We start from the raw sequence: 27,206 nt of genomic DNA, 5'->3' as shown, positions 1-27,206 counted from the left end.
AGATATAAGATAAAATAAGGTCAAATGGAATTAACCGCACAAAACAGAGTAATGGAAAATAAAATGGCCGAGTGGATTAACAAGTGAAACATAAATAAATAGACAAAATATTTATATATTTTTAATGACACAGTGACGGATTAATATATATATTTTTTAAATTCTGTTTGAAATTCTTTTTAACAAAATTAAGGTTTTTTTTATTTATCTTACTTTTGGAATTCTTTGCCTTTCTGCGTAGAATTTCTATTTATAACATCAAGTTGGAATTCTGTGTAATCGTCCTTGGCACAATGATATCAAGGAATTCCAAGGAAATCAGTTTATGACATATTAGCAATGTAATTCTTGTTATGATATAACCACCTCTAAGGGTATGAAGTAGCTACTGTATGCATCAAGACTTTTCTTTATTCTGGCAACGGGGGTTGTAGGATGAACTTCTTCTGGATGTCTGAACAGTAGAGTCACTGTCTGTCTGCGTGATATATTTCCACCCACCTGAGATTTAGGCTCATTGTATGTTTACCTAGCCAAAAGTATCAAAAAAGTCTGAGATAGAGAGATAGAGCCACTTTTGTACGTCACTCTGGATTAGGGCGTTTGCCAAATGCAGTGAATGTAAATGTAAATGTAAATCACAGTAAAATTGAGTGGAACAATGGGGTTTCTAGTAATGCTGTAATTGGTAGACTCCAGAATCGAATATAAAAATATAGATCCCACTTAGCAGTTCCTGAGTCATACATTAAGTACTTGGCTTGAGGTTTGCTGGAAAAATAATTATATTAACCAGCATTTCTCAAGCCTTTTGCTGAAGGAAACACATTTAGTGTTGTGTTTCCTGGACTAACACACCCATGCAGCAAAACACACAGGACTGGAAAACACACTTTGTAGCAGTTGTGCTTCAGTCTAGAGTTGAGCTGCCAGCTGGATTGGGATCATCTGAGATGTGTGTGTGTGTGTGTGTGTGTGTGTGTGTGTGTGTGTGTGTGTGTGTGTGTGTGTGTGTGTGTCAGAGGAACTGACTGTGTTAATATTAGAATAAGTGCTTTGATATGGCCTGTTGGAGAACGCAGTCTGAGAAGAGTATTCACACACACACACACACACACACACACACACACACACACACACACACACACACACACACACACACACAAAGAGCACAGTGGATTTATTCAAATAGACTGAATTGGAATAAAGCATCTAATTCAAAGGGAGCTTTTGATGCGGAGTCTTGACAGAATTCTGATCTTTAAATTCTTTAGAATGAACGACGTTCTTGGTCGGTCGTCGCTATCATAAAAGCCTTTTCTGTTCAGTTCACCATTCAGTGATTATGAGGTTCATCGACCATTAGAACATGTTTTTTTTTATAAACACGTGAACCTGACCCATGAATCCAGTCCTGTGTTGTTGTATTTTTTTTTAGAAGTTTCCAGAGAATTCATGCATCACAAAGTGTTTCCTTTTGAATGAATTTCAAATTCAATTTCAGATTGCAACCAATATTTCTATGTTAAATCTGAGAATTCACAAATATAAAGGAATATTTTACTGATCGTTCTTTCCTTGGGTGGTGAATTTTAATAAGCAATAAAGCATCAAAATATACTTTATCCAATATTTAACTTTGACTTTCTTTTTAATTCTTTATTCAAGAATTTGTCGAATTTGGAGAGTTAATTGAATTTATATAATAAACAACGCAAGTCCTAGGACAGTATCTGTTTGCTAGTGTGTGTGTGTGTGGGGGGGTGAGTGGGTGGTAGGGCACATGTGTGAGCTGATTTGGGGTGCGATAAGTAACGTATTCATGTTATCTTCAGCAATAGGAGTGTGGAGACTGAAGGAACTGGCAGAAGTGTAGACCATGTGTTCATATTCAAATCGTTTAAACACACACACACACACACACACACACACACACACACACACACACACACACACATACACACACACACTGTTTTTAAGCCCGAACCAAAACAGAAGGATGAGCACAAGAATAAAAGCAGGAAAAGTGATACAGTCCCAAATTCAAACTGACAACCAGAAACACTGTGTGTGTGTGTGTGTGTGTGTGTGTGTGTGTGTGTGTGTGTGTGTGTGTGTGTGTGTAATCAGCAGGTATCTGAATTGCTTCCAAATTGTAAATGCCAGCAATCCCTTAAACGACTAGCAAAACCCCCTCTCCTCATGAACACTTAAAGATGCAAAATCACACACCCACACACTCCTCCTCTCTTGTGTCTACACACTCAACTCTCCTTTATGTCTTTCTTTCCCTCTGGCTTTTCTCTGTTACCAAGCAAGGAACAAAATCTGATTTTTCTAGCATTTACAAATGATCAAATGAAGCCCACAGGGCTTGTGTTGTTCCAGTTGTTACTCTCGCTATTAAAATCATTAAGCCTATTTGGGCAGCATGAGCTTCACTTCATGTGGTTTCACATTATACTCCTTCCTTTACTGGTGCTCACTTCTCATACATGTTTATACATTTTACATAAAAAGAATTCATCGTATTCTTCATATTTTTACAGATCATGTATCTAATTTGAATATTAGATAAAAAGTGTAAATAACACATTGCCATAAGGATACCTGGGATTTGGCCTCACTGTTTAAGTATTGTGATATTTTATATTGACACAATTCTCACAATTAGTACAAAATGATCGTCTTATTAATATACAAATGAAGAACAAAATGAATAGAGTCGGATTACAAATTCCAAAAGAATTAGACAGCCATAGTCCAATCAGACATCCCTGTGATTCCAGCAAACGTTGACACCTTTTCCCACAGGAATGTATTGAATCTGAACTGTTTCTGTATAGTAGCTTTATTCGGGCTGTTATATTAGAATGTATCATTGTGGTTTGTATGTCGAGTAGATTCTTTTATCCAGCCTCGTGTCCGATCTAACCACATTCTTTTGGCTTTGTCCGTTTTATCGATTGCTGTATCGATTCCTTGACTAGTCTGACCGCTGTCTGTACAGTATTCGTACTTTATACGGTATGAATTTAGTCCTGTATCGGATCTTCATACTGTATGGTTCAGTTTGTTAGCTTTGCCCACTGTACAGATTACATGCGATAGATAATGCGTGTGTCTCATGCTAGATGAATGTAGTCTGAACTTTTTAAACTGGTATCTTAAATTAGGGAGCCGGTGTCTGTAAAACTCCATGAGATGTCCAAGACTGAGTTACTGTTGACGTCTAACAGTATCTTCGTTAGCAAAAAATCAAACAAACAATCAAGGTTACTATATAAAATTGAGCAAAAATGTAAAATCCACTTGATTGGCAACCTAGAATAAACAGAATTGTTGTATCTCGATTTTTCTTTACTGTCATTGTGTTACAGGAGCCAAAACCATTTAAACATATTAATAACCTTAATAAACATTTTTAGGGTGGACATTCTGTATCAGACCTCTTCTGGATCAAACCCAAGCATATGCTGATATTCTCCATATCCTTATTATGATACGAGTCGACTGTTGTGGTTGTGAATGTCGAATCCCAAACCGTCTCTTGCTTTTTCATTGCAGTTGCTATGGTTCCATGACCAAAATGTTAATTGGAAATCAGGAACCCATGAAGATGGGTGTAATTTCATTGCCATGACAGTTTTAGTATGTTCTAAAGAATATTTTCAATTAACTACTGAGTCTGCTTAAACATCCTGACTGGTGTAGCACAAGATAGCAGAACTAGCTGTGGTGAGCTGAGGGAAATATCCCAGCTGAAAAATAGCACAAGTTTACAAGAATAACAAGCTAGGCTTTACTCTGTCTGGTTGGTAGCTGTTGAGAGAAAGTGAAGGGAAAAGAAACAACCTAACTTTAAAGTTCTGGAGATTAAAAGACAATTATACTAAATGTTTTTGGATGAATAAACTGAATGGGAGATACATTGCTAATACTAACAAAGCTACCGATGAAGCTAACTAAATGTATTTTTTGTCTTTATAGACCATCCTGGGTGTGTGAATTCAGAGAAAAAGGAATGATTGAATTGGATTTGACAAGAAAATAGAAATGTGTCCCATTTATGTGGGGTGAGGGGTGAGGGGTGAGGGAGAGCAGAGTAATTGTGAGAAATGTAAGAATAGTTAAGTGACTGATCGGTGGGAATGAAGTAATTACTAGACTATCCTTCTCCCACACTTTCATTACCAACTTCATTAAGCGTGTTTACATGCGTAATGTCTTCACTACTCTTCAGGCGAATGCAGAAGAGTGATTCTTTGTGGAGAACTGAGTAATCGGCGGGTTTTTAACTGCCGTCTCGGTGTCTGTTCCTCAGTAAAGGACCAGATTCTCTTTGCCCTCACTGGATGTTTCACTTCCATCTGCTTTATTTTATAGTGTGTTATGCATATTTTCTCTTTCTTTTTCTAATTGATCATATTTTTATAGGAACTTATAGGAACTTGAATGGTGTAGGTGTGAATAAATGTGCTACAGAAAGATATAATCAAATTAATATTAATACATCTCTGCACTTTCAGTTTCATTTTCACCTCCACCCAGCCTCTCTCTCTCTCTCTCTCTCTCTCTCTCTCTCTCTCTCTCTCTCTCTCTCTCTCTCTCTCTCTCTCTCTCTCTCTCTCTCTCTCTCTCTCTCTCTCTCTCTCTCTCGTCTTGTCTGTGTGCGTTTGTGTGTTATCAGGAAGGTAGCATCTTCTCTTTAATCACTTTTTTACTCTCTGATGATCAATCAGCCGTAGCCATGGCAACTTCAGGACCCCATGGGGTAATTAAATTCAGGCACCATAAGGGACACTCCGCCCACCGGCTGCTCACTTTGTGTGTGTGTGTGTGTGTGTGTGTGTGTGTGTGTGTGTGTGTGTGTGCTCCTCTATCCTAAAACCCACAGGTTCTCCTTGGATGTATTTTTACACCACTTATATCCTACGAGTTAAATATCTGTGGTGTTTTTTGAATTTAAGTGAAAGGTTTAAAAAACAAAGAACAGAAGGAAAATACTAGCAGACACGACAGATTATTGTCCATTAATCACAAAGAGGTTGAACTAAGGTTTTCTACAGTCACATACAGATCCAGATTATTTTCAGAAGTTCAGCATGAATTCCACAAACACTCTCTCTCTCTCTCTCTCTCTCTCTCTCTCTCTCTCTCTCTCTCTCTCTCTCTCACACACACACACACACACACACACACACACACACACACACACACAAACACACATTATTGTCTATTCACTGTTTTTTGTATGTTGTGGCTTGCTGATTTTCCACACTGCCCAGATCCTTTGTCAACACACACTTGTATCTATCTATCTATCTATCTATCTATCTATCTATCTATCTATCTATCTATCTATCTATCTATCTATCTATCTATCTATTTATTATTATTTTTGACTTGCCTTTGAAATACAGTTTAAGGTATAAAAATCTCTCATTTGTAATATTAAATTAATGGCAGTATGGTGGAAATTATACCCTTGTAGCAGAGCTGGCAGATACAGCATTTTTTTTTTAAGGATTAAGATCCAATTATTTATTTATTTATTTATTTATTTATTTAGTTAGTTAGTTAGTTAGTTAGTTAATTTAAGGTTATAAACAGATATTATGATTCCATATCAGAAAAAATATTTAATAATAGATATAATTTTCATAGTCATGTCATATCCCATACCTTATAGTGTAGATAAACCCCCATACTGTTTGCTATATATACTGATCCAATTAAAACCATTAACTAATATCCTAATTAAGACTGAATAGCAGCTTGTACCTTGGGATTCACGAATCCCGTTAATAATGGCACCTACCCGAGTCGACTTGTTCATACACAAGTGGGTTTGTAAAAGGCTAATTTGAATAAGAATAGCAGCAGAAATACATACAGCAGGTGTGCGATAAAAAGCCTAGTCTGATTATTCATAGGCCACATGTGTGACAGCATGAGTGTGGGTGTGTGAGAGTGTGAAAAAGAGAGAGAGCGAGCGAGCGAGAGAGAGAGAGAGAAATGAGTCATTTTCCTCTGACGAAGACATTAAGGGAGTCTGCTGACATCTTATATGCTCCTTTGTGACCTTGAGTACATACACGCATACACACACACACACACACACACACACACACACACACACACACACACACACAAGAGGTTTATAATGGTTTGTGCAACTCGTAATTTTAGTCCCTTAGACAATACATATCCCATTATACGATCAGTGATGGGTGTGTGGTTGTGTGTGGTTGTGTGAGTCTTGTACAGTAGCTCATGTCTTGTTAGTTCTTCTTCAGAATGATGGATCATTCCACCACGTTTCTGCTCTCTTATGCAATACCCGTATCTGTGTCTCGTCCAGTTAAGTCCTCCGAATATTATACAGTTAATACTTCTGATTTTACTCGGAAATGGAAAATGATTTTTTTTTTTAAATAAGCCACAACACCTACTGCATATCTAACTACAAGTTGTTGTAGTGTGTCAAAAATGTATCTCACAGATACACACTGATGCTGTAGGGTGGAAACGTCACTGTCACTTTAAATACTCCTCAGTTATCATTCGCTTGGCCATGAACACATACACACACACACACACACACACACACACACACACACACACACACTTCACATCCATTCCATCACTGCCTTTATATTGCTTTTCCCTCAAGTCTGGTCGCTTTGTCTGTAATCCATCTCCAAGTTATGTTCAACAAGAAAGTCACCTTCACAATGTGTTGACACACAAAAAGCACAAGAACTATCCTGCTATTAGATTTATAGTTATTTCCTACAATAATTATGTAAATTATACAGTAGGTATCACAGGTTTTTATTAAGGCACATGATTAAACATGTTGCTAGAGAACATGTATACTGGCATTTGCATGGTAGGGGCTGTACATTAATGGATTATAAAACATATTTTCTGAATGAAGGCTTGGATTGGAAAGTTAAGGAAGGAGTCTCCAGTGTCAGTTAATTGACACTGAGGTAAACCAAAAAGAACAGAAGATTTTATGGATTTTTTTTGGTAACATGCAGCAACATGATATTTAAGAGAGTGGACCAAAGAGCAGAGCAGACGAGGAGGACGAAGTGTCATTTCCAAAAAAGGAAACAAATAATACGTTCTGGCAAACACGCTCTGAGCCGGTTGTGGAGTAATGTAACAAACCAAAAAGCACTCATAAAATACACAAAGTTAAAGATCACTGCGATTCAAAACAGAGTGAACCTGGAGACTAGAGGGTTTTTTCCCCCCCAAGAGAAGCAACTCAAAATTATGAGATGGTGGCTAGGCTGACAAGACAAGACAAGACAAGACAAGGGTAACCAAGCACAGAGAACAGGGTTAGAGTGCAACTCTCGTTTTCAAAATACCAACACCAGCTTACTTTTGCTCTTTGAGCCACTTAAATTGATAAGTCACAGGTGGCGCGGGTTGCCACTTATTTTAGATATGTGGCTTTCTGTCTCCCTCTGGTGGCGTTGGGTGTTTTATTCCTCACATATCATTCGTGAACATTTAATCACTGGTTTGTGGTTCGGTCTTCACTAACCTTCAGCTGATACACATGTACTGTATGTTCTGAGGTGTAACCTCTCGTCACCAGCCTCAAATGACCACCAATTTACATTAATCTAATGAGAAACAAATAAAAACACCAATAAGAGAAAGATATAAACTGAAAAAATGTATAGTAAAACACTGTACACGACTCTTAAAGACATAATACACCGGAATACACTGCCAGCAAACATGTTTTTTCTGTTTTTTTCTATTTTCTGGAATAATTTATGCCATGGACCACAAGAATATATATATACATATATAAATTTATTTATAATGGCTAAGTATGGTGATCCATACTCAGAATTTGTTCTCTGCATTTAACCCATCCAAAGTGCACACACACAGCAGTGAACACACACCCGGAGCAGTGGGCAGCCATTTATGCTGTGGCGCCTGGGGAGCAGTTGGGGGATTGGTGCCTTGGTCAAGGGCACCTCAGTTGTGGCCAGCCCAAGACTCGAACCCCCAACCTTAGGGTTAGGAGTCAGACTCCCTAACCATTAGGCCACGACTTCCCCTTATTTAATTCTAAAAAAGAACAGATAGAAAAGAAATCATGAAGAGAAAAACATGATTTCTTACATCATCATTTCAAGCATCCTTGAATCTGTTCACAAGGCGTATTCAGATGATCAGTCCAGAACCTTCAGCCGCCCATCTTTTAACAGAAAGGGTCGATCGGATGCCTGTCACTTTACACCAGCCGATGATGTCACTGCCACAGATGTGCACTTTGCTGTGTACCATAATCTGCAAATTCTCCTACTCATGGGAAGCTAAATAGTCGATGGCTGCCTAGCACTAATTGGTGTTTATGTGTGAGAGCATGTGCATTTGTAACTCGACACACAATCGCACTTTCATCGCTAGTCTCTGGAGGTTTGTCCTCCCTGAAACGAGGAAGGACGAAGAGACACAACTTACACAAAAATGATTGATTAGTCTGAGAAGTGGATCAATCAAAAAAAAGGGTGGATCAGCAAATGAAGCCTGCACACATGTAGACACACACACAACTACAGAGTGCCTAACATCGACCCTGTGCCATTTGTTCCCTTCGATTCTTTAAGACTTCTTTTAATCAAGGCTAGGGGAAAAAAACAGGACAACAGAGATCTACGATTATTTAATTTCAATTAATAACACTGAAAAGGGGGCACGGAGGCTTAGTGGTTAGTACGTTCATCTCACACCTCCAGGGTTGGGGGTTTCATTCCCGCCTCCGCCTTGTGTGATTGGAGTTTGCATGTTCTCCCCGAGCCTCAGGGGTTTCCTCCGGGTACTCTGGTTTCCCCCACCCGGTCCAAAGACATACATGGTAGGTTGATTGGCATCTCTGGAAAATTGTCTGTAGTGTGTGCGCGAATGAGAGTGTGTGTGTGTGTGCCCTGTGATGGGTTGGCACTCCGTCCAGGGTGTATCCTGCCTCGATGCCCGATGACGCCTGAGATAGGCACAGGATCCCCGTGACCCGAGAAGCTCGGATAAGCGGTAGAAAATGAATGAGCACTGAAAAGGAGAGAAAATAAAAGCAAGATGTTAAAATGTTAACATTTAACGATTTTAAATGTCAGTACTGTATGTACCTTCAAATGAATTTGGTTGAAATACCAACAATATGTCAGAAAATTTTATCCTGTTTTAAGAATTTCTTTATTCATGAAATTACAAATGAATACTTAGATAATATTTGGTGATTTTTTCCCAGTCATGATTTTCATACAAGTTGTTAATATTGTTGTTATTGTATTCAGTGTACCAGTATGTGATCATTATATAAGTGAGTGCTCTTATTTCTTTAAATAGTATTGCGATTATAAAAAAAAATTTCTAATTAAATGATGATTTTGTATTTTAATGCCATGTTTACAAAACAACTGCTTTGTTTTAAACACATACAGTAAATCTGGCAACCCCAGTCACCTCCCATTTCCTGTTTGTTTGTATCCCCCCCTGTCAGCTGGGACCTTGGGGCCAGTGATTGACACCAGACTAAGCTAACATGTTGTATTCTGATGTGTTTTCATTCAGATTTATCCAAGAACCGTTTTGGAGAGATTCCTCCTGAAGTGTGTATGTTCGCTCCATTGGAATCTCTCAATCTCTACCACAACTGCATAAAGATGATTCCAGAAGCCATTGTTAACTTACAGATGCTTACATACCTCAATATCAGGTAGGAAGTGGAAGTGAATATTTTACACTAGATTGTGTAGAGAGACCGGTGAGAACTTTCTGTTTTTGTGGATGTTCCACAACATTAAATGTAACGATTAGCTAGTAAAAAAAAAAAAACAAGTATGTTGTTGTTGTTCAATAAATCTTTTTTAGTGTTGGCAAAAACACGTATTGTTCTCTTTTGGGAAATAATATTTTTTGAGGTGTCATTTGGTGTAATCAGTAATGTATTCCTTAGATAAATAAGCAGAGACATGCGAGGATGTTATAATGTTAAATTAGTACACAACGCGCATTAAAACAAAACATTTGGTGTAATTATGTTTCAAAACATTTTAAATAAACTAGTGCCACCATGTCTTGGCTGCTCTTTGATAACTTCACCCTGTCTTCTACCTTTAACCTTAAACTCGTCACAGACAGACTGACCTCTATGTTCCTGAATTTCCTTAAATGTATTTAGTGATGATATAAATGATCTAGAGATTCATTTGTGCTTCTGATTAGTTAACTGATGTATTGTGTGTTGTTATGTTTTCCAGTCGGAATCAACTGTCTGTGCTGCCCAAGTTTCTGTTCAGTCTGCCACTCCGAGTCCTGGTGGTCAGCAACAACAAACTGCTGTCCATTCCGGACGATATTGGCAAAGCCAAAGACCTCATGGAACTGGTGTGTGTTTGAGAGAGAGAGAGAGTAAGAGTGAGAGTGTGAGAGATAGAGAGAGAGAGAGAGAGAGAGAGAGAGAGAGAGAGAGAGAGAGAGAGAAAGAGAGAGAGAGAGAGAGTTTCTGACTGCTAAACTAAACCAATCGTTTATATAGTAAATATGCCTGATAAGAAATGTCCTGGCAAGTTAGCTTGTGCTATCTACCTTGTGTAGCCAGTTGGTTAGCTTTAGCAGTGTGAGACACCCTTCGTCCTACTTAAAGACATCCGTGTATGGTGTTAGAGGCACAAATCTCTCTCGCTCTGTGCAGCTCCTGTTTTTGTACTTGGACCCAAAACATGCTTTATGGAGATGACTTTACTTAATGTAGTAATGAGTGTGTTTTCTGATAAGGAGGTTGTAATCGTTTGCTACATATGTGTCTGTGTGTGCAGGACATTAGCTGTAATGAAATTCAGGTGCTTCCTACTCAGATGGGGAAACTCCATGCCTTACAAGAACTGAACATCAGAAGAAACTGCATACAAGTCCTTCCTGATGGTACACGCACACTTTCTACCACACATGATTACATTGTCACACTGACTAATCTCAGAGAGAGAGAGAAAGAGAGAGAGAGAGTGAGAGAGTGAGAGAGACTGGAAATTATAATACTACACACATATTCACACATAGCATCAGCCAAAAAGCGATATTCTTCAACACTCCAGCATCTCACTGTATACATGAATTATATATTAGTATACTCACTATGTAATTTTTCATGAACTATATTGGCTTTCTCTCTCTCTCTCTCTCTCTCTCTCTCTCTCTCTCTCTCTCTCTCTCTCTCTCTCTCTCTCTGTCTCTCTCTCTCTCTTACAGAGCTGTCTGATCTGCCATTGATCAGGTTGGATTTCTCCTGTAATAAGATCACAGAAATCCCTCCATCTTACCGTAAACTGTGTCAGATCCAGCATATCATCCTGGATAACAACCCCATGCAATCCCCTCCTGCACAGGTGTGTTTGTTAGACCAATGATATCTTTATGTGCATGTGTATTTCTCACTGGATGACAAAATGACGAGACTGGATTTAGACCACAAAACCACTTAGTAAAAGCTAGAGCAAGTCCCGTATTCAGCACACCATCTGACGAGAGATCCTTCAGCACTGTGGTGACTTTGTGGAGATGTTATACTACTGTGTGTTGGTGTTATCTGTTATCTTGTTTGCCTTCACAAAGTCTGGTGAGCTTTTTTAATGGGATCAAGGTTATCATTAAGCTGTTATGTGAAGATTCTTGTGGCGTGACATACTGCCTCTTTCCCTTAGATCACTTTTAATCCTATAAAGAATCCATTATCTTTGTAAATACTTAAAGTTTAGTTACCCCAAACTTAACAAACATAGAACATGTACATAGGTAGTATAAACATGGTCAATGTAAATACTTAAAGTACACAATAAAATATCTATTGAACGCATTTGAATTAAATTATATAGTTATTATAGTAGTAACAGCATATACATGAACAGCGTTTTTTTTTTTTTGTTCGTTTGTTTGTTTCAAGGTTCATTGCTTGTATACCATAGAGTTGAATGATATTAGGCATGAAATATGGAGAATATCCCGTCAGAGCCGACGTTAGGTAAAATAAATGAACACTTCTTACCAATCACTTTGTCGTGGTATAATAAATGATTAAAACTTGAACCATAAGATAACTTGGTATTGTAGACAAAATTGAGATCATGAAATATACCCTACTGTATAATGACACCATGTGCTATTAACTATTACTTTATTTGCTATGGGTTTTTATTTCTAAACGCGTTTATGGCATTTGACCAGCAGATGGCCTCAAAGCACAGACATAAAGCAATAAGACTACTGTATAAAGTCCGTTCATCCACCTTCACTAAGAGTTGAATGGGGTCAGAAACCCGAGCTCACAAAGAAAAAAGAAATGAACAACTTAATCCATTTTAGGGAATGCATACATCACGTCAATAGAGCATACAGGAACGTCAGTCCTGCGTAAATACAGACTGAGAGATTATCGACTGAGATTAGGTTGGCTGTTAAGAAAACAAGATTTCCCATAGAAGGGGCAGACTGGAGATAGTCATAGCAGCCTAAAAAGTACGTCACTAACACCTGGCTCTGTTCTGCTTTGCTTCCAGATCTGTTTAAAGGGAAAGATTCATATCTTTAAGTATTTAAACATGCAAGCGTGTCGTCTGGAGAAGAAACCCGACTCACTGGATCTGCCCTTGCCTGGCAAACGGTGTTTAGCACAGCAGTTAACAGACAGGTCTGTGCACATGCTCACTTTTTACGACTCTGTCCCAAATGTGCCCTCAAGATAATATTAGATCACTGTTCACTGTTCAAATCCTAAAACCTAAACCGCTACAGACTATTTGTAGAGCTTTAGTGTTCTGTAAAATAAAGACGTACAGATAACTGCGTCCGCCATCATAAAATGTTTTTATTTAATAATTTATTAATAACTAGTACATTCTTTCTCCGCTACTCATGCTATATTATATTAATACACTGCTATGTTTACTGCTAGATTGTATTAATAGAAAGTATAGACAGAGCTTTAGGTTTGTTATTGATTTAAGGCAGTTGTCGTTACAGTAGACAGCAGAGGGTTACAATATTGAAAGGAGAACTTCTTTAGAAATATTTCAATTTAAATGTAGTATCGCAAAAATAAATAATACATTTCTTATAATGAGCTCAGATTGAACAAGTAAATTAATGTCATGTTTAATCCGGGTGACAATTCGTTTGTGTGTGTGTGTGTGTGTGTGTGTGTGTGTGTGTGTGTGCGCAGCATAGAGGATTTTTACCCTAGTAAGAACCACGGGCCTGATTCAGGTATTGGCAGTGACAATGGTGATAAGAGATTATCTACTACAGAGGTATTCACACACACACACACACACACACACACACACACACACACACACACACACACACACAATCTGAAACCAGTATGTCATCAGTGTGTAGTAAAAAGAAAAGAATTGACCTTGCACACGCAGGAACACTAGGAAACTCACATCTCAACTTTCTCTTTCATCAGCCCTCGGATGACGACACGATCAGTCTACACTCTCAGGTGTCAGAGACCGCGCGGGCTGAAGCCCACTCTTTGCTCTGCAAACTGGACTCAAATCGAGGTATGTGTTTGCCATGTTTCATGTTTCAGGGCAGTTTCAGGGCAGTTCTAGAGGCGGGGCCACAGGGGCCCTGGCCCCTGCTGAAATCTGATTGGCCCCTGATTGGCCCCCTTTCCATCAATCGTCGACGAGAAGAGAATTTTTCACAACGATCATAGATACAATTCCACCCCCCAAACAATTTGACAAAAGAATGACTGCCGAAATGTATTTGCACCGTACTGAATAAACTCTTTTGTGTGCTTGAATGTACCCTGTACTTGGCCCCTGAATGTAACATGTGCAGGGTTGATGGTAAGGCAGTAGGGTTGGGCGGGGGGGCGGGGCTTCTTTGTGAGATAGACCACAGACTCTGTGCTACGTTTAACAATTATTAAAATTATTAACAGGCTTAAATAAACCCAAAACGTAAGTCCACTTACAGTTCTCACGGACACGCGTTTTATCAACTGGCTAGTTATCCTCCAGACAGTGACGGACCACGTCTTTCCGCTCGCGGTGTGAAGCTCGCCCGCGCTATTCTCCGAGATGCACTTGACGGCCTTTTGTGCAGCGGAATTTTTTTTTTTTGGACGACCTACAGTAGTTAAGGCGGTAGGGTTTCCCAGCTTAGGCGGGCCACCCGAACTGCAAAGTGGTGTGGGAAACCCTGATGTGGCCCCTTAATGGCCCCTGTTACAGAAAATTCCTAGAACCGCCACTGCCATGTTTACAGGAACCACAGATGAGAATGTGTGTATAATGTTCCCTGTTGTAATAAAACCTATTATCTACTAATGATTAGGTAATATGGTAGATAATATGGGTTATTCATCATAAATGACAGTGTATACACAAAGGTCTGATGTTTGCTTTAGATTTGCACTCGGATTACAAGAAAACTGTCTAACAAGTTAAGATCTTGTGTAAAAATCTTTGGTGTAATTATGTCAACTGACATACGGTTGGTAATGTGACACCAGATGTGCTGTTGACCTGATGTTCGGAACACTGTAGACTTAGTCATTTATAAACATGAACAAGATTTCATTGTGTAGCTGATCTGTTATGAGACTCTGTTTTGTATGATTATGTGACGAAATTGCATGTACATTGTGTGTGTGTATGTGTGTGTGTGTGTGTGTGTGTGTGTGTGTGTGGGTGGGTGGTTGTGTGTGCAGATCAGGACCTGTATGACTTTGACCCGAACCCAGATGACGATATTGCTCTCTGTGAGGCCGACATGCAGCAGAACACACCCTACATCACCTGTATAAAGGTCTCATACACAACACACACTCACTTATTCATACTGGAAGATCTCTCTCATGGTTTAATGGGGAAACATTTCCATGTTCTCCAAACTGCACATTTCTACTAAATTGAGTTATCTCTCTTTATCTTCCTCTGACGCTTTCTTTCTCTCTGTAGGAGCTGGAGAGGGTTCTTAAAACACACCAAAGCAAAGACAAGGAGAACTGGAAGGAAGAGTCTGGGTAAGACACACACACACACACACACACACACACACAAATATATATATAAATTGGTTTTATAGCCAAACAATGAGTCCCAGTCGCCTTACTCGTTCTTTTTCTCTCGTGATTTCTCTAGCTACATTTTTCTCATTATCTTGTTTATCTAATCACTTTCACCTTTTTGCATCTGTCAAAATGTTCCATCTTTACTTCTTTCCCTTTCACTGACATTCTTTTCTCTCTCTCTCTCTCTCTCTCTCTCTCTCTCTCTCTCTCTCTCTCTCTCTCTCTCTCTCTCTCTGTCTTACACACACACAGACACTTTTCAGAATTACTAAAGGGAGTGGAAGATGCAGACTAAAATAGATCCTGTTTGTTTTAGACTTACTGAGTTTTTGGAACAAATCCATTCGATACAAGGAAACTGTCAATCAGGGGTATTAACTATAATAAGAAGAAAATTAGAAGAAAAAAAAAGAGGGATTTAAAGGGAAACTAAAGTTCAAAGTCCTCCATCAAAAAACATTAACATCTTATCCACAATGGGCCGGTGCGGCTGCAGTGTGGCGCGATATCTGATTGTACCTTTTTAATCAGTTCATCTTGGCCTTCAACTGACTTCGGCTTTTGGTGGAATGAAAACATGTCAGCCACTATGGCGTTTACATTAGAAACACTTTTAAATGAGCTATATAAAAAAGAAAGTTTCGCGTGCAAGGAAGTGTGTATGATATACAGGAAAACGTTTCCATATGAATGGTTCCGTGCATGGTTTTGTGTGTGTGTGTTTGAGAGAGAGAGAGAGAGAGAGAGAGAGAGAGAGAAAGAGAGAGAGAGACATGCACAGACATGGGAAAAAAGTAATGATGATGCATCCTTCCGAAGAAATGTTGCTCATCCATTTACCTGGAACACTTACAAGAGGTGTGTCACCTCAGGCAGCGCACGCGCACGCGCACACACACACACACACACACACACACACACACACACACACACACACACACACACACACACAAACACTGGGTAAAAATACAGTAAGAGAAGCACCTGACAGGAGGTGATGGAGAAAATGGCAGGATTTTTGATATGGATTTAATTCTAATATGAATGAATGAATGAATGAATGAATTAATTAATCAATTAATTAGATAGTTAATTCATGTTATACAAATAAATATTATAGATATATAGATCAACATTATATATATATAATGTTGATCTATATCAACATTATATATGTTCATCACTTCCAACTTCCAAACAACCTCCAAAACATGTCTAGTTGTTTCAGATGATAACATAGTTTCAAGCTGATTTGCATATTCAATTGTTTATATTTTCACTTATATTTCCTTGAAACTTCAGGTCTTTTTGCATCGTCTTAAACTGACAGCTAAAATTGACTTAATTGTTGTATTCATTAAGCTTGTTCCTCATTCATGTCTTAACTGGCTCCGTTTTTTTTTTGGTTAAAATTTTCTTAGGTGCCATTTTTGGTTTTAATGGCCAGGTATTAATCATTTTGTTTCGCTATATTTGGTATATTACTTAACTGATCTAATAGTTTGATATTTAATGCTTGATATTTGCAGCTCGTTAAACGTGAATTTGCAAATGTATGCCAATTTTAATTGTCCTAGCGACTTTAGTAGTACTCATTAATCTATTAATCCACTTTAATTTATTTAACGTATTAATTGATTTTAATTTACATCTATTTGGCCCTATTGGGACAAGCCACTATACTAAATTAAAGGTAAATGGGCAGGAAGACCCAAGGATAGTTTTGAGCTAAAATGATATAAAGACATCATATTAAAATCAGAAATGTCTACTGTATATCGCTCGTTTTTATACTGTACATACGGTCCCCTCCAAACCAATTTAAACAGCAAGATCAATTCAATTAGTGGTGTTATGTACAGTATACGCTGTGGGCATTTGGATTTGTTCCAGATCTCTGGCTTGTTCCAAAAGCAGCCATGTATAACCAAGCTGTCACGCCACCACATTTCACACATGAGCTTGTTTGATTTGCGGATCATGCGCTTTACTTCCTTTACACTTTGGCCTTTCCACCACTTTGGTAGATGTTAATCTTGGTTCCGGAACCTTCTTAGCTCGTCACTGTACTTTTTTTTGTGAATACCGATCTGGCCTTCTGATTCTTCTTCTGATTGCTGATGAGAGATTTGCAATCTTATGAGATGTCTGGTTGATAAACAGTTAGCTAAATGAGCTACTGTGGTTGTTGGAAACCCTAAATGTCATCTTGTTGAAAAGAGAAACTCGTCTACTACCGTACAGCCTTGTTATGTTTTGTAACTATTCACTCAGATTTATTTCAAACTCAAAAGTTTTTATTCATTCATTCTTTCAGATTTATCCCCACTATCCAGCAAAACCAGCAACACAAGCAATTCTATGCCATGCAAATACTGCAAATCTACTGATGCTCACATTATGAAGGACCATCTGAAATCATCTAAAATAGAAAAAGTGCGATAATAAGAATAAGTAGGAATTTCATTACATTTCAGTATATTTAACAAAAGATAAATAAGGGACCTCGTAAGATCCTTTTATATATTACCAACATTTTTATAGCGCTTCAGGTGTGATCCATCGAAGCCACCGTTCCATCACAGGTAGATTAAAAGAAAGTCCCTTTAAATGTATTCCAAAGAAGTGAGGGCCACCAGGAAATGACGATACCAAATTACTCAAGTTCCATGGAGTTCCGAAACCAAAAATATTTACCACAGGCAAATTACCTCACCAAGCATCGTGTCCATTCTATTGTGCCACAAAAGCAACCCGATATGGTTAGGTGTATCACACGCATGTCATACATGGTTCCCGTAAAATGGCGAATTTCCTTAGAAGAAGGAGGAGCAAAGTGCATTGTGGATAAACAACCACCAATACGTTTTCGTGTCCTTTTTTAGGGATTTCCATGTAAACAACACAATTTGTTGACTCATCTTCTGAACCTTTACAGAGATTAAAAAAAAAAAAAAAAGTTTATGACATTTATATATTAAACATAAAAAAAATTAAACATGTTTTATACATTCTATATATATATATATATACACACATTTATATATATATATATACACACACATATATATATATATATAGTACAAATAACTCTGTATGAAAGTATGAAAACATACACTATCGTAATAAAGTGGTTGTATTACTAGATGCTATAATGGAATTCCTCTTTTTGTCTCTCTTACTCTTCCAGTTCAGAGAAAGAGCAGCTCGCTGAGGAAGAAGAAGATGATGAGCTGAAGGAAGTTTTGGATCTCAGAAAAATTGCCGTGCAATTGCTGCAACAAGAGCAACAGAACAGGTGACGAACACCACACGGGGTTCCACACCAAGCCGTTAGAATGTTCACAACCTCGTTCCCTTTTTTCCCCACTTTCACATCATTTCATTTCATTGTCAGTTATTTCTCACTAAACAAACACTTCCCCCCACCCTCCCCCCACCCAAACTGACACTAGGTCACTGCTGGATTATGGGGCCACTATATTTGTGACATTATCTCATATGACACGGGTGGCCAACCGGTCAGAGACCAAGAGCCACATTTTTTACTGTGTTACCACAAAGAGCCACATCATACACATGAGCACACATGAACATCACCTTTTTTTTTTCCTGCCATTTTGAGAGCGAACTTGACACAAAATGTTTACTCAAATAATCTTTCTCCTACTGGGAAACTTTGAGGTATTTTCATCCCACTCACATGCGCGTTTGACGAAAATTGTACCGTATTGAACTCAAGCGAAGCGAAAACGCACATTAAAAAGACACAAATACAAACTTCGATATGAACGTAAGAGCCGCATGAAACCGGGCAAAGAGCCGCATGAGGCTCGGGAGCTGCGGGTTGGCCGCCCCTGTCCGATGTTTACAACACTTTAAGACATATGACATAAATTAGGAGCTTATTGATTAAAACATAACCTCTTGTGTGACTTTTAACTTTAGCTTCTTGATCCATGCTCCAGATTCAATCCAGAGCTCAGCTTAATGTCTGTGTGGAGTTTTACGTTTTCAATGTCTTCCCATATCCGTAAAACCTTTTTGACATTACAGTAGATGGATGGACATAAACCTCTCAGGCCCCTGATATTAATTAATAGTTAAATAATAAAAACTATACAGTATATAAAACTTACTGTACAATGTTAGAACTTATCGCTATTCTGTTCCATTTGTTTACTGACTAATGTTACATGCTTTCCTCTTTCTATTCTTTTCTTTTCTACCACATCTTCCTTTGCACGCAATGCTGGGACATTATCACTGATCACACATGTCATATAATCTCAGGAGGCGCTCCTTAATTTGTAGAGCAGAAAGCCTGATCCACCGAAGGAGGGCTGCAGGGAGAACACACAGGTATAGAGAGACAGAGAGAGAGAGCAAATGCATGTACATTTTTATTTTTTTTTTGAGTACTGTTTGCGTTTGAGATTATGTGAGGTGGTGTCTATTGTGTGTGTGTGTGTGTAGAATTGCACGTGTGCATACCTGCATGAGTGAACCTGTGTGCATGATCACGCTGGATCTGAGGATCGGATAATGCGATCATTACTTGCCATAGTTTGTCTTTGTGTGCAGGCATATCCACCCAAAAGCTTAAATGCCCCTTTTGTGTTATTGCACACACCCATACACACACATGCACACACACACCCATACACACACACACACACGTACACAGCTGCAGCAACCATCCAAATGCCAGATTTTATTATTTTAACCTTCAGCTACCTTCAACACATACTGTAGGTGATCATCCTTCTTTAGCAACCAGCATAAGTTTAAATTTAGGTCAGTTTTAGAGCAGGAACAAAAACGATTTGCAGTTATCAATAAAAGATTATGTAATGTTTGGGATATCATGAAAAGTGCTAATGCTTCTTGTGGAAGAACATTTTGTAACAGGCTTCTGTTCTTCCACCGCATGCATTAATGTCATGGCTGCACAAGCACACTTTCAGGTAGAAAGCTGTGTCAAAGCTGGGTCTCAAAAACGTATCAAAATAGTGCATAAACTGTACAGCCATCAGTGCTGGACAGTTATGTGCGGTTTGTCATGTACGTCATTCGATTCAAGACTGCATGGTATTAATAAATGTTATGGGGGGAAAAAACTTGTATTGTGTGACTGTTACTGAGTCCCAGAGGAACGGAAGTACTCAACAAGAGTATGCATCTCCAGTCACTGTTTCATACAGTAAATCAAGCAGATTGGTGTTCATTGGTGCCTTGAAATCCTGTTAAAAACCTCTCACTCACTTATTTTCTACCGTTTATCCGAACTACCTCGGGTCACGGGGAGCCTGTGCCTATCTCAGGCGTCTTTGGGCATCAATGCAGGATACACCCTGGACGGAGTGCCAACCCATCACAGGGCGCACACACACACACTCTCATTCACTCACGCAATCACACAATCACGGACAATTTTCCAGAGATGCCAATCAACCTACCATGCATGTCTTTGGACTGGGGGAAGAAACCGGAGTACCCGGAGGAAACCCCCGAGGCACGGGAAGTACAAACTCCGCACACACAAGGCGGGAATCGAGCCCCGGCCCTGGAGGTGTGAGGGGAACGTGCTACCCACTAAGCCACCCCATCTGTTAAAAATCTCACATTTTAAATATACCGCCTTAATGCTAATATCTCTGTATCATGATACCTAATAACATAGAATACTTGCATGTGTATGTACCAGTCCATGTGTGTGTGTGTGTGTGTGTGTGTGATCAAGCCTTTCTGCAAAAGCAAGTTCACACATACTGTAGAATATATAGGATGGGTGTGTCTGTGGCTACATTAAGGAATAGGTGCACATTAAACATACCACATGCATGCACACCACCTCTCTATACACACACATTTGTGTTTGATTTAGTTCTTTTGTGATACAGTACCATCATGGTTGTGTGAATGTTGGGGGTGTTTTTTTTTCCCCCCAACAGATTTCTCAGTCATTCCGGAGGAAGCAGCAAACAGAGATCTCCATCGCAAACTGTTAGGAGGTACACACACACACACACACACACACACACACAATTTAATTTCCCAACTACTTCAGCAGGTTGCATTATTTCGCTGCTTTTTTAAAAGAACAATTATTTTTTATAGCTTTGTCATAAACCTGATCAAGACAAAAACATTAGTCTGTACAGTTAGCTCTCATGGTTATTTGTGGATTGTCTCTGTTCAGGGTGACAAACTAGGATGACAAACTCTTCCTTTGCTGTCCACTATAAACTTATTTCATTATCTGTTTAGTAGAAGTGGGCTGACAAATTGTGCATAACAGATACCTTTGTACCCGATGTTCACCCGATAATATATCCAGTGCAGGATGAGACAATGTGGGTATACATAAAACACTTGAACATTTCGTTTTTACAGCTATATGAACAGACATAAAACCTGAATAATAACGTGCGTAGCTGTTCATTTTTAAAGGTCAGTGGGTTTTCCCAGAAGCAAAGCCTGCTTTGTGACTGTCCTGAGAACTGATCCGGAGCCCAGTTCTTAGAAATCTGATGATTCTGATAAGAAATTACACACAAAAGTACACTTTGTTCAGATCGTCCTTGTTTGGGTGTGAGTGATATGATTTGTAGATTGCATTGTTTCCTTTGCTAGTATTGATCCTAAAGAAACAACTTGAACTAAGGTGTAGACATAGTGACACTTCTGATATTTTTCCTGCAGTGCATCGCTGGATGAGGGAAGCAGTACATCCTCAGCCATGTGTGGACAGGTAAAACACTCAGACCTCACAAAAAGACAAAAAGCTTGTAATGGAAACAAAACCTTGGACCATGAAACAAATAGGAAGCACTTACAGCAACTCCCACTAAATAAAAATAATAAAATGTACAGTATATAGGTTAAATATTTATCAGGGCCATTACGCTGGGTCAGACGGCATATGAAGACAGTGGGTGGAATTTGTTGTGGGTATGTACAGTAGCTTCAGGGAAGAGTCTTCAATTATGCTGCACACTTCGCTCATCTTACATGCCTTGATTTGCAGATCTCGCATATTTATCATATTTCCATGCTGCTTGAAACTGCTTAATGTCCAGTAGCAGTTTTCTACCATTTCTTGCTGTATCATAGTTTTTCCTTAACCTCTCTCACATAACTTTCTTCTTTCGCATGTCCATGTGTCTTTTCTGAAGGACGGCGACCTCACAGATGAAGATGCGACTTTCTCTGAGGTCTCGTTACCTTCATCATCATCATCATCATCACTATAGTCATTATTATTTTATTACTGCTATTTAATCAAGGGCCTTGTCGTTTATCATTATGTCATAATAGCCATTATTTTTTAAATGGCAGCATGATCCACACAAGAGATTGATATCCATGATCAGTCCAGCAGCAGTTTAATTACAAAAAAAAAAATAGCAGGATAAGTCATAAAGTCTCTTTTTCGCTCTCAGCCATCTTTATCCTGCTCATTCGATGGGAGTTTGAAGTCTGAGAACGGCGACAGCGAACCCAAATGGCCGGAGCTTCCTCCGATTTTAAACCAGAACGAAGAACGGAGACGAAACAAATACCTGAGGAAGGACTACCTCAAGGTACACGTTCACAGGCACACACACCATAACCAAAGCTGAGAGATGGATTTATATTATTCTCCAGAAGTCTTTAACTAAAAAAAACCAAACACTTCCAAAGAATTTTTCACTGTCTACATTTCTTCATCAGCTAAAAAAAAAAAAAACATGCTTAATTGAATTTCCTTTGTGAACATTTCTAATACTCACCCATGCGAATGCAATCCGTAATAAAAAGGGAGTTGTCAGTTAGTTGGCCGGGTTCTGAGATTGAATTTATGCTTCAAGCTAAAGCAGAACACAGAACTGGCACCTTCACAAAAAGACTAAATTTGTTTGTGACCGGTTCACTGAGCATGCTCGAACAACGGGACGGTTTCAGGGCTTTACTTGGACTTAAATTTATGCTGGTAACTTAGTGTAAGTAAACTAGCCTACGTGCAGGAAGGACAACAATATAAATTAAGCAACAAGCTGTAATTTGCCATTTGACGGTGGGAAAAAGGTATTTTAACATTTCTCATCGATTGTACGGCACCTGCATTTGAATTGTAAAAAGTTGCACTTTCCAGCAGGTGCACATACTGTAAATGAAAGAAAAAGCAGATGGAGTGTGAGATTACAGGGGCATGTCGTTATCTTGTTTTGTCATGTTTTTATCTCTAATATGCCGAGATCTCTTGAAGACATAACAATGTATTAGCTGCGGTGTACAGTACAGTAGGTATACTGTACGTTTTTTGTGCGGTTTTTGATAACGTGCTGATGTGGTGGTGTTCGCTGCTGTTTTCATGATCGTTAGCAGACACTATGACATTCCAACTGTATCTCCACCTATATGTTCTGATTCATCAACTTTGATTCATCAACATCATTTTTCTCCTTCCCATGTAAAAATATACACATCCTTAGTCACCTTGGGTCTGATTGAGTATTCAGATTTTTTTGCTTAGTTCCAGTGAAGTGTTTGAATGTATTTTGTAATGAAGGAAATTCATGTAATTCCATCCTTCCTTCCTTCCTGTTTTTTTTTTTAAGTACAAGTGCCAAAGTGCGCGAAGAAACTCCGCCGAGAATGACTGTGAGGTGAGATCGAATGCATCGTCATGTACTTCTTTATAACGAATGAAGAAACGTTAACTGTTGAACCGAATGTAAAAACACAAGCTAGATGCAACTAGCACTTCTTTCCCTATCTAAAAACAAACAAACAAAAAAAAACATTGACACTTTTTCATTGTAACTTTCAACAAATGTTTTAAACTCACGGTATCTTAAGTATGTAGCCCAGTGAGCCAGCATTAATGTATTCAATGTTAGAGATTTAAGCACTTATGTACGTCGCTCTGGATAAGAGCGTCTGCCAAATGCTGCTGTAAATGTAAATGTAGATGACTACGAATGACTTGGCAGTTTATCCCTGTTTTCTTATTTGTAAGTTAACTCTTTTGAATAGACTTTTGTTATTTCTTTACCTATTATGTTTATATTGTTAAAAGCATTGGGGTTGGGAATTGAACCATGCTGCCTTCACACATCACACCATTTTTATTCTGTTACTTATCAGCATTTACAGTAGATGATATATGCCTTACATGCATTTCACAACATTCAGCCTCTGAAAACCTGATAAAATCATGTAGGATATAACAACAACAACCTGACAATGCACTAAAAACACAGTCCACACTCAGTGCCAGTTTCAAAAAAGAAATTATATGGTTGATGGGATTTGATGGGGGATGTGGTAGACTAGTGCTTAAGGCATTGGCTTAAAGCTGTCACTCCAGGGCCCTTGAGCAAGGCCCTTAACCCTCAATTGCTCAGTTGTATAAATTGAAATGAAACGTAAGTCAATCTGGATAAGGGTGTCTGCTAAATGTCGTAAATGTAATTAAAAAAATCACCAACACTTGAATTCCCATCAATAGTTTGAAAATCCCTGTCCATTTTCTTATCATAACATACTGAAGTCATGTCTTCCCCATTATGACTACATTTACCGCTGACTATTACATTATACCGTGCCGATACTAGAGACCCCTTTAACACATGATCAACGTTTCATCATATAAACTAAAGACCATACAGAAACATTAATATTTTGGAACCAAGCACATTATTATAAACGTTTTCTGGAATTACTGGCACAGCTGCTGTTACAGGAAGTTATCAATGCCTTCTTCTCATTCGGAGTTTAAAACCGCTGGGCTATACTGTACAGCCAAAAAATGTTCATGTCAACACTGTTTGGATATCTTTAAAATCTAAACCTCAACATATTTCAGATTTCTTTGCTGTATTTTTTTTTGCATTCCAACCAGTAGGTTATTTGATACATAAAATCGCAGCACGTTAACACAGCGTCATCGAAATCAGACAGAAACAAATATACTGTTGCTAGAAAGATTTTCACATTCACATTCAGCTCCACAGCACCCACAGATCCCAGATCCCACCAAGCTGCCACTGTTGGGCCCCTGAGTAAGGCCCTTAAATCAATTGCTCAGCTGTATAAAAAAAAAATGAGATAATGTAAGTAAGCTATGGATAAGGATAAGTCTGCCAAATGATGTAAATGTACACAGTATACTATATTGGTTTGGTGTGCACAGTATTTAAGTGTGTTGTGTTCAGCCATATAGAAAATATTGGATACAATTCATGTGGACAATTGTAATGTTCTTTTTGTTGCAGGAGGGAATGCATTCTGCAGACTTCAGCACAACCTTGACTGTTTTTGGCTTGAAGCCAAGATCAGGTATAGTCTTTATTTATTTGTGTAGATCCATTCATTGAGTGATTGATGCTTACTTTGCCACAAAAGCATTAGAAACATCCTAAGGTGTTTAGGGGCTGAGGTCATGGCATTGTGCAGGACATTCAAGTGCTTCCACCCCTAACTATGTCTTCACGGAGCTGATTTTGTGCACATGCTGGAAAATATTTGGGCATATTAGTTCCAGTAAAGGGAAATCGAAATTCTACAGCAAGAAAAATAAAAGGCACCTGGTCTGTAGGAATAATCTTGGACCTGTCTGTGCATGTCCTAATTCTGTAGTACCATCTTTCAGAGGAAACGGAGTTGCTTCAAGTTGACTTCATAATATTCCAGGCCTTCATCTGTACTGAAAGAAGACAAGCTCGCCTCTTGTAATGCATTGCCTGGGCTTATCCACAATATAATATGTCCAATATTATCCCCAAAGCACTGGCGTGGTGCAGATTTTTAGTCCAAACAAGGAGGAGCCACACCTGATTCCACTTGTTTAGTTGATTGATGTTGACCTACAAGTGAATTTCAGGTGTGGCTGTTGCTTGGATGGAATAAAAATCTGCTGTCAAACAGACCAGTTCCAGGAAAATACATCAGTATGCTCTGTACTTTTTTTTTAGTCGAGCAGTATACTTCCCAAAATATCAAGTACTGTACATCAACTACCACTTAAGATGTCCACGAGACTGAGGAATTTATAGGCACTGATCCTAATGTGTTTGTTTTTATTAATATTTAGACACTCATTAGTCTGCATTTGAGCCATTTATAAAAGTTTCCATATATAGAGTAGATATTCACATTAAAAGGGAAACACTGTACAACACTGTCCTTGGAAAAATTGCTTTTATTCTGTTTAGCATAAGCAACACGAAGCTTGTTTGTGTTGCATGAAGTAATAATCAAACTTGCACATGTTGTAATAGCTAAAGCCATAAAAGGAGGTTCAGTGTGCACCCACATTTGTCTCTGTGAAAATAAAGTCATGCTTGCTGATGGAAACGTTTCCCAGGAAAAAAACTAGTTTTGGCAATTTATCTGAACGGCAGGATGTATGCTTTATGTTGAAACCTATTTGGGAAGTTCTGTGGAACTCGCTTTTAGTGAACGGTTGACCAAAACATGAGTCCTGCTCTCATGACTGATAAAGAGAAAAGCATTTTTGGTACCGTGCCATTTGTTCACGGACACGACGGTTCAGAGGGTAGCTACTGTATTGTTCTTTATCACCTTCTCATCATATTTTGTAAATTCTACGGAATATCTTACCAAAAATGGAACTTCCTATCTTAGGTGATGTTTTCCTGTTTTTATATCATTTCAATGTCAGTATGCATTTCATTTCATTTCGTCCTCTTGAAATCGTCCCACATTTTTAAAAAAAACTTAATGGTAGAACTTGAACTTCTCTTAATAAGGGCAAAAAAAAACACACATAGCAGGAAAAGCATGAAGGATGTCCTGCAGTTTTGGTGCATAATGCAGACTTTTGCAGTATTTTTCGAGGTCACCCTAATCCAGAGTGACTTACATCTTCTCGTTTATACATCTGAGCAATTGAGGCCTTGCTCAGGGGCCCAGCAGTGGCCCTAGGATTTCAATTTACAACTTTCTGATCTGTGGTACAGTACAACACCTTAAGCACTGAACTACCGCTTCACCTGTGCATGGTCATTCCTATGGAACTGAAGTTTTGTACGTATATTAACAAAACAGTACTGAAACAATTGTAGGAATA

The 27,206-nt window shown here is 38.6% G+C and overlaps 2 protein-coding genes across 5 annotated transcripts in view; one reads left to right on the top strand and one right to left on the bottom strand.

The window, feature by feature from the left end:
• LOC113636639 (trichohyalin-like) overlaps window positions 1-27,206 on the bottom strand; it is a 501,252-nt gene that overhangs the window by 156,127 nt on the left and 317,919 nt on the right. The gene's annotated exons all lie outside the window — the stretch shown is intronic.
• The window catches only part of lrch2 (leucine-rich repeats and calponin homology (CH) domain containing 2), a 43,424-nt gene that overhangs the window by 5,280 nt on the left and 10,938 nt on the right, over window positions 1-27,206 (top strand). The window contains exons 2-18 of one of the 4 annotated variants that reach the window (XM_027144191.2): window positions 9,613-9,757; window positions 10,302-10,428; window positions 10,860-10,965; window positions 11,290-11,426; window positions 12,594-12,724; window positions 13,256-13,343; window positions 13,508-13,604; window positions 14,765-14,862; window positions 15,015-15,079; window positions 18,318-18,425; window positions 19,421-19,489; window positions 21,082-21,141; window positions 21,833-21,881; window positions 22,306-22,344; window positions 22,573-22,713; window positions 23,731-23,778; window positions 25,390-25,453. In XM_027144191.2, the coding sequence (XP_026999992.1) occupies window positions 9,613-9,757; window positions 10,302-10,428; window positions 10,860-10,965; window positions 11,290-11,426; window positions 12,594-12,724; window positions 13,256-13,343; window positions 13,508-13,604; window positions 14,765-14,862; window positions 15,015-15,079; window positions 18,318-18,425; window positions 19,421-19,489; window positions 21,082-21,141; window positions 21,833-21,881; window positions 22,306-22,344; window positions 22,573-22,713; window positions 23,731-23,778; window positions 25,390-25,453 (1,572 nt within the window). The remainder of the gene's footprint in view (window positions 1-9,612; window positions 9,758-10,301; window positions 10,429-10,859; window positions 10,966-11,289; window positions 11,427-12,593; window positions 12,725-13,255; window positions 13,344-13,507; window positions 13,605-14,764; window positions 14,863-15,014; window positions 15,080-18,317; window positions 18,426-19,420; window positions 19,490-21,081; window positions 21,142-21,832; window positions 21,882-22,305; window positions 22,345-22,572; window positions 22,714-23,730; window positions 23,779-25,389; window positions 25,454-27,206) is intronic. The other 3 variants (XM_047809395.1, XM_047809396.1, XM_047809397.1) reach the window with 3 other exon arrangements.

Source organism: Tachysurus fulvidraco, chromosome 26 (genome assembly GCF_022655615.1).
Source record: "Tachysurus fulvidraco isolate hzauxx_2018 chromosome 26, HZAU_PFXX_2.0, whole genome shotgun sequence".
Taxonomy (NCBI): Eukaryota; Metazoa; Chordata; class Actinopteri; order Siluriformes; family Bagridae; genus Tachysurus; species Tachysurus fulvidraco.
This window is presented reverse-complemented; position numbering and strand designations above follow the sequence as displayed.